The 7,581-nt window shown below is 35.3% G+C and overlaps 2 protein-coding genes across 2 annotated transcripts; one reads left to right on the top strand and one right to left on the bottom strand.

The window, feature by feature from the left end:
• Nucleotides 1-456: 456 nt before the first annotated feature.
• LOC141655474 (GDSL esterase/lipase At1g29670-like) lies at nt 457-2,964 on the bottom strand. Its single transcript, XM_074462554.1, has 5 exons — nt 2,715-2,964; nt 1,892-2,016; nt 1,429-1,662; nt 1,081-1,315; nt 457-931 (listed from the first exon to the last, which is right to left on the bottom strand). Exons 1-5 carry the CDS (start codon nt 2,962-2,964, stop codon nt 708-710), a joined length of 1,068 nt encoding a protein of 355 aa, XP_074318655.1. The 3' UTR covers nt 457-707.
• Nucleotides 2,965-6,275: 3,311 nt separating this feature from the next.
• On the top strand, nt 6,276-7,316 carry LOC141655475 (uncharacterized). Its single transcript, XM_074462555.1, has one exon. The coding sequence runs from the start codon at nt 6,276-6,278 to the stop codon at nt 7,314-7,316; it is 1,041 nt and encodes a 346-aa protein (XP_074318656.1).
• The last annotated feature ends 265 nt before the right edge of the window (nt 7,317-7,581 follow it).

Genomic DNA, 7,581 nt, shown 5'->3' on the forward strand with positions numbered 1-7,581 from the left:
GTTTCTATACAACTTTAATTGAAAGCTAGTTCAATGCCTTTGTTGTGTTATGATTTCATATATTGAAGAGCGTTTAGAGTTCTAACGAATTTTTATAAAGTTTTATAGGATGATTCTGTATTAATAACGAATGTCCAAATGACTTTTTAAGTCATCCGTTGAGGGCATATGACAAGAATACACTATGTATGTTTTTATAATTTTATAAACTGTGACACTATCATATGAAAAATTTAGGCCATAAAGTAAGAGCTCAAAATGTTAATTCAATTATGGAGTATAGTGAATGACACTTAAGAGTTAAGATAAATACTCGTCACATCGTTATTCGTAGTGTATGAGAAATTCTATACACTTATTGTAAGGGTAGCGCTTTGAATAAATCTCAACTTGTATCCCTAAATTGAATTGAAAATGAAATATTCGCAAAAATCTTCATTTGTATTCTTCCTCTGTTTGATTTTAAACTTTTAATTTGCTTATATCATCAAACCAAACCATTAATGATACATTGAATCTCTCATCTCTCATAATACTATATGAAAGATGGCGCAACATTCTACCGCTAGCTATGCTAGTTGTTTAAACAAAAAAATTTAATATGTTATTAAGCTAAAAACACAAAGTTTTCCTAATAATTTAACTAAAACTAGAGACGTCTAAAGAAAAATCACATTCAAGATCTACGGACCATGGTCCGAGCCTTTTCAAGCTTTGAGTTTGAGGCGAGCAAGATTGCGAATGCCCATTGGATAAACATCAGTCTTCTTTATCGCAGAGTAAGCTCTTTTAGCTAAGACCTTGTTAGCAGCCTCAGTGGGATGTTCATGATCCCAATATGCATACTTTTCCCTTCCAACACAAGGAATGCTAAAGGGGATGCATACTGGTGTCTCCACACCACAACAAGGAATATTCGTTACTTGTAACCCTGCCAACATTTAGCCAAATTGGTTATGTACAAAACTATATATGTTGATCTGATTTTTGGATTCTTAGCATTTTTATCAACTTATATTTTTATTTAATAAATTATGTGACAAACTTAATGGAAAAATATAATGAACATGGTTGAATTACCGAGGCCATTCAGATTATTTGGGGAGACAATAGCCATAGTGTTGATCCAAATAAATTTTGCATCGGTGAACTTGGTGTTGTATGCATCCACAAGCGATTTTAGCTTAGCGTTGTACATCTCTAATACACCATTGACATAATTTGAGCATATCCCAGCTACATTTAGTATCGGAAGGCAACCTAGCGGACCGATGCCAAATACTATTATTTTCCTTGCTCCAAGACCATATAAAGTCTACAATAAGCATCCAACAGAGAATAACTATATATAAGTGATTAACTAAGCTAATGAAAACGTGGATGTTATAAACATGCAGTGATATTATATAAATTAGTTGGTAGACTTACTTTTAATTGATCAGATAACTTAGAAATGAGAATGTCGGAATGTGCTTGGGGCTTCCCTTGGAAAAAGGCGATTCCTCCAGCGAAATAATTCAACATCCAGTCATTGTTTCCGACATAAACAGAGTATATGCACTTTTTGAGGTGAGTTGTAGAGTTTTTCCCTAGAGTTTTTGCAAGTTTTAAAACTGCTGTTTTGTGGTTGATGAGTTGTTGGTCCATGCTAACTCGCATCCCCTGTTATATTTGAATAGGTGCATCATTTTATCAGATTCCATACCGTATGTAATTTGTTTTATTCAAACAAGTTTCAAAAAGTGTTGACAATTTAACAAACTATTAATCTTTACTCTTAACATATTCCAAATATTTGAGAGTTTGGAGCCTCTAACTTCGTAGGTTAATATAACATACTTGATTAAGTCAATGCTAACAGAAAAATATAAAATTTAAGCTCAAATATTACCACTTGATAGCCAGTTTCTTGTAAAATTCCAGCAGATCCCGATGCATAGTTTACACCCTTAACAATCTCTTTGTCTTTTACACTAGAGAAAGGTGGAATATAGTCTTCTAGCCCAAGATAATCACCTATTTAAAAATATAAGAATATTGTAAGTAGAGAATAATTAATCAATATTCCATGTTATGTTTATATATTTTGGTTTTTTAAGAGAAAAAGTCAAATGACTCAAGTAATAACACATGTTCATTCATAATTTTGTACAATAGGCACAACATGATCAAAGTTATTCCTCTACAAGGGAATGATGAATGGTTATAGATGAAACATACAATAGAAGATATTGCTCCCTCCGTTTCAATCAATAATCAATAATTATCCTTGTTTGAAAATCACTCTAACAAAAAAAGTCAAATAGATAACTACCTATTGGGAGGAAGGTAGTATATATCTAGGACAATAATCATATATAAACCTCTTTTTGGTACCAATTGATTAATGAAAGTGAGTCATATACACAAATCAAATAAAACACTTATATAAACCAATCATTATGAACAACGTAATGATCGTCTAATGTGCAATTAATAAAAAGTTACTATCTTTAGATTGATTTGTGGAACTTTTAGAATATTTTTTTAAGTACTAATCAAATGTAAAAATATTTGTTTTGCTTGTCCAAAAGTGAAAGTAATATGAAATTATTAAAAAATTTCACTAAAGATCTAATAACATGTTTTATAATTTAAAAGATATTAATTGTGCTAACCACATTCTAAAAAATCAAATTAAAAAAAATAATATATGTAATTAAAAAAAAAGCTACCAATTAGGTCAACAGTGGTTTTTCCGTTTGTAAATCTTCCGGTTGGCCCGTTAGGGTGATCCATACCATAAGGTAGGAAATTAGCCTTAGCCAATGTAAGAAGATTATTGTTATTTCCACTATCCGACAATGAGTCACCGAAGATGAAAAAGCAAGGCACTTGGGGTCGACTTTCAACTTCTATTAGTTGCAAACTCACTCCCAAAATTACCATTGCTATTACTATGATTCCTTTCCTAGAATCTTCCATTTATGTCTACAAAATTGGAAGTCAAATGGAATAAAAAAGATTTAACACTAGGTAATATTACAAGAACCATAAAAAATAAGATAGAAGAAACAATGCAATCAAGTATAGTAGAAATAGTAGAATAAAATGTAGAAAAATGTATGTTACATGGCGACAACAACTAATTAATTTTTCATAAGTTATTTTTTTTAATGTGAAATGGAGAGTTATATGAATTAGTGTCCAGTTTGACTCATTAGTTTTTGCATGCCATTTAATAATATTAATGTTCAGTTTATAGCCTATTATAAGTTTAATCCTATGGTCCATTCAATTTAACAAACACAAATTTTTGCATGACTATGTCTCTAAATTTATTAGTGTAAGAAAATCTATTAAATCACTCATTTAACTGAAAAATTAAAGTTGCAAAAGTTATTTGGGATGACGTTTTTGAAAAACAAAAAAGTTATATAAATGACATGTCTAAAGTTATCCGTATTAATTCATCTTCACACACATAATAAGTTCAGGTTTTTACATAAAAAGACGGATTTCATTACGGTCAATTGATAAATAGTGAACTAAGTACTCCATACTATTTTAGGTTTTTTACATCCATGATATTTTTTTTAAAAACAATTTCAGGTGAAAATGAGGTATTTATTTTTGTTACACAATATGATTATCCATATAACTATTACATACTAGCAACTCTTCTATGAGATCGTTCTATAGCACATGACTGACCCAAAAGAAGAAAAGCCCAAAATTTACATTTAATTATATTAATATTTCGGTTTTATTTTGATTACCCGATATTTTATGATGAATATTGACATATTTAAATATGTGAATTATCAAAATAAAATGTTATGTTATCAAAATAAACTATTTTTTGTAAGTTTATTAAATTACTTAGTGTGTGTTTGGCCTAGTTTGTAAAAGTGTTTTTGGACTCAAAAACACTTTTTGGCCAAATGCATAGTTTTCTAAAAGTTAAACAAAAATTCTCAAAAGCTAAAAATCTATATTTTTGCCCATAGAAATAAAAGCAGCTATTTGTTGTTTCTACTTTTGAAAAACACTTTTGAAAAATTAAGCTTGAAAAACAAAAACTCATTTTTGAGAATCGAAGCCAAACATGCTCTTAGTTGGGCTTTGTGCTATTGGGTTAGTCTTTTGCTAAAATTGGTCTTATAGAACAACTAGTGTAGATCCCGCGCAAATGCACGGTAAATATAAGCCATGTTTTAGAGAGAAGTTTCTCTCTCTAGGAAAATAACAAACTTTGTAACAACCTCCATTGTTGCAAAGCTTCGATTTTCTAGCTCTCATGGCGCGAGGCAGAGGGCGTCCTCCCAAGGGAAGGTCGTCTGCTGATTCTACTCCTCATTCCGCATCTTCTGGTACTCCTTTTACCTCCAATTCTGTTACTCTCACTCAATTAGAGGATTCTCAATCATCTTCATGTCGCGAACCCGTTCTTCTGAATGATATTATTGTTACTGCAGTAGATTCCACGATAAAAAAACCTGCTAAATCTGTTAATCTTGTTAGTAATTCTGCAAGTATTGTTAGTCCTTCTGTGAATTGTGTGGATAATTCCCTACATTCATCCCCCATTTTGCCCTGTTTTGTTACAATTGATGCCTCTGTTTGTTGTAATCATGTGCCTAATACTGTTACTGTTCCTATTACAACTCATGTTGTGAATACTGCTGCATCTGATATCCCTGTTGTAGATACTGTCCCTCTTGTTACTCTTACATCCAAGATAGTTGAGCTTAGTGCTTCTGGAAATGGTAAAAAATGGTCTGAAGTGGTAAAGCCTAAACCTAGGTTGGGTATGAGTCTCTCTTATCCAGAAACCTGTAAAGATGCTGAAGAAATTGATGTTAGTTTGGATGATATTGCGGGTGAACTGGAACTATGGAAATATACTCTTATGGGGCATTTGCTAGGATCCAAACCCTCTCTTAAGCAAGTGTCTGATTTTGTTACCAAGAACTGGCATCATTTTGCATCCCCAGTAGTTCAGTACTTTAAGACAGGCTGGTTTAGCTTCAGATTTTCCACAGAGGCTGAAATGAACAGTGTTCTAAGGGAGGGCCCTATCTGTGGTCTATTCAGGTGTTGAGTAAGATGTCCAGTAAAATAGAAAGGCCTATGTTTGCTGATGTGCCAACTACTAACAAGGAGAAGCTTTCATTTGCTAGAGTTATGGTTGAAATAGACATTTCTGGTCCTCTCCCTCTTGAGATATCCTTAAATACCCCCTTTGAACCTTCTACTCAGAGGGTGGAATATGAGTGTATCCCTCATTATTGTTTAGGGTGTGAAAAATTAGGGCGTCTTCTGAAAACTTGTAAGAAGAAGAAATCTAAATCTGCTGCAAAACCCCCTTGGACTGATGTGGATTCTCCTTGCTTGCTAGGTGATACCTCATCACCTGTTGAGGAGGTAGCTGTTTCTGAGGTTGGTACTGCTAGCTCAGAATGCTCTCAGCTAGGCTTGGTAGTCAACACCACAGATTTGGCCACCTCCTCAGCAACTGCTCTAATACACTCAGGAAGCAGCAAGAAGGGTGATACCTCAGCAACCGTTGAGGAGGTAGTTGATCTTGTGGTCAGTGCTGCTAGCTCAAAATGTCCTCGGCTAGGGTTGGTAGTCACTGCCAAGGAATTGGTTACCCCTTTGGCAGCTGCTGAATTCCACTCAGGAAGCAGCAAGAAGGGTAATATGGGATCACCTCGAATAGCCTTGAAGAGAGGTGCCTCATCTGAGCCTATTATAGTTCCATCTCTCATTTCTGCTAATGCTTTTGCTTCTCTTGCCACTCTGGAAGAAGGAGAAATTCTTATTCACACTGTGGTACAAGCAACATCTACTATTGAGGAGAGCTCTGCTCATGGGCCTGATGAAACATAGCTTGGCATTAGTCTAGTTGAGCAAGCTAGTATCCCACCAACTAATATCTTAGGGGATGGTCATCCACATGACAGGGGTGGTCAATGAAGATTGCCTCTTGGAATATTAGAGGGGGTAATGACCCACTAAAGCTGCAGGCAGTTAAAGACTTACTGTGGCAAAGTAAATTGGATATACGGGGTGTTCTTGAAACCAGAATTAAGGAACATAAGGCTAAAGGTATTGCTCACACTTACTTCCAAGCTTATAGTATTGTGAATAGCTATGCCTGCCATTATAATGGTAGGATTTGGCTAGTCTAGAATCCCACTACTGTTACTATCACTCCCCTAGTGATTCATGCTCAGTTCATTCATTGTGAGGTCTTCCATCATGCTACATGCCATAGGTTTCATGTAACTATGGTTTATGCTAGCAATGATGCTCGTATTAGAGATGTTCTTTGGGCACAGCTTGCCCATATTAAGCTCTCTGTTGATAAATGGATTCTTTTAGGGGATTTTAATGTTGTGAGGGATGTAACTGAAAGAATTAGTGACACTCCTCCAACCCTTGCTGACATCCTTGACTTCAATAATTCCATCTTACACTGTGGTTTAGAAGATCTCCCTAGTACTGGTTGTGGCTTCACTTGGACGAATAAACAGGAGACTGGCACTAGGGTGTGGTCTAAGTTGGATAAGGCTCTTGGAAATTCTTCCTGGTCCTCTATGTACCCTGCTACTTCTGTAAACTTTATGGCTTCTGGAGTCTCTGATAACTCTCATGTGGTTGTGACTGTGTTTGAGGATCAACCCAAAAAATCCATGTTCAGCTATCTGAACTGCTGCACTGAGGATCCTCACTATGACTCTTTGGTTCAGGAAGCCTGGTGTTTACCTACTCATTGTTCCACTACCTTTAAGTTGTTTGAAAAACTCAGAAATGTTAGGAAAGCTCTGAGATCTTTATATGGCACACGCTTTAATGGCATCACTGCTAGAGTACTATCACTGAGCAAGGAGCTTGAGAATTGCGAGCTTGAATTGCAAGCCCAACCCCTTTCTGCCGTTCTTATGGATAAGGAGAGGGAGCTGTTAACTCAATACTATAAGTTCAGAAGAATTGAGAAAAATATTCTCAAGCAAAAGGCCAAAGTTGCTAATATTAAGCACAATGACTGCTCCTCAAAGTTTTTCTATGTTAAAATTCAGGAACGGTCACAACAACAAATAATTGGGCATATTAAGGATATGCATGGTCATGACAGATTAGGGCTACAAAATGTTGCAGATGGGTTTTTGGAATATTATAAAAGTTTGCTTGGGTCTGATAAAGTAGTTAAGCCTCTGGATTCTGATTTTCTTCAGCAGGGTAACTGTGTCACTCCCTCTGCTTTTGGTGATTTGGTTAAGCCAGTTTCTAGTGAAGAGATCAGACAAGGTCTCTTTGCAATTGTGTAACACCCCCATATACCAAGGAGCCTTAACGAGACCTTCCCTAGCATATAAAGGTGTTACCATCTCGGTTGCCCGAGGAAAGCAATCATCAAACGTCGATAAAAGAACGTTTATAATAATTTTACAAGTGATTGACCAAGCTACTGATATACATAATACAACTCATCAAATACTGTGAAGACTACTCCTGTCATGACTCGTGAAGACTCATCCCGCCAAGACTCCAGCTACCATCCAAAACATCACCTGCTAAGACTGACTGCTCACC

The sequence above is a fragment of the Silene latifolia genome, chromosome 5 (genome assembly GCF_048544455.1).
Source record: "Silene latifolia isolate original U9 population chromosome 5, ASM4854445v1, whole genome shotgun sequence".
NCBI classification, from domain to species: Eukaryota; Viridiplantae; Streptophyta; class Magnoliopsida; order Caryophyllales; family Caryophyllaceae; genus Silene; species Silene latifolia.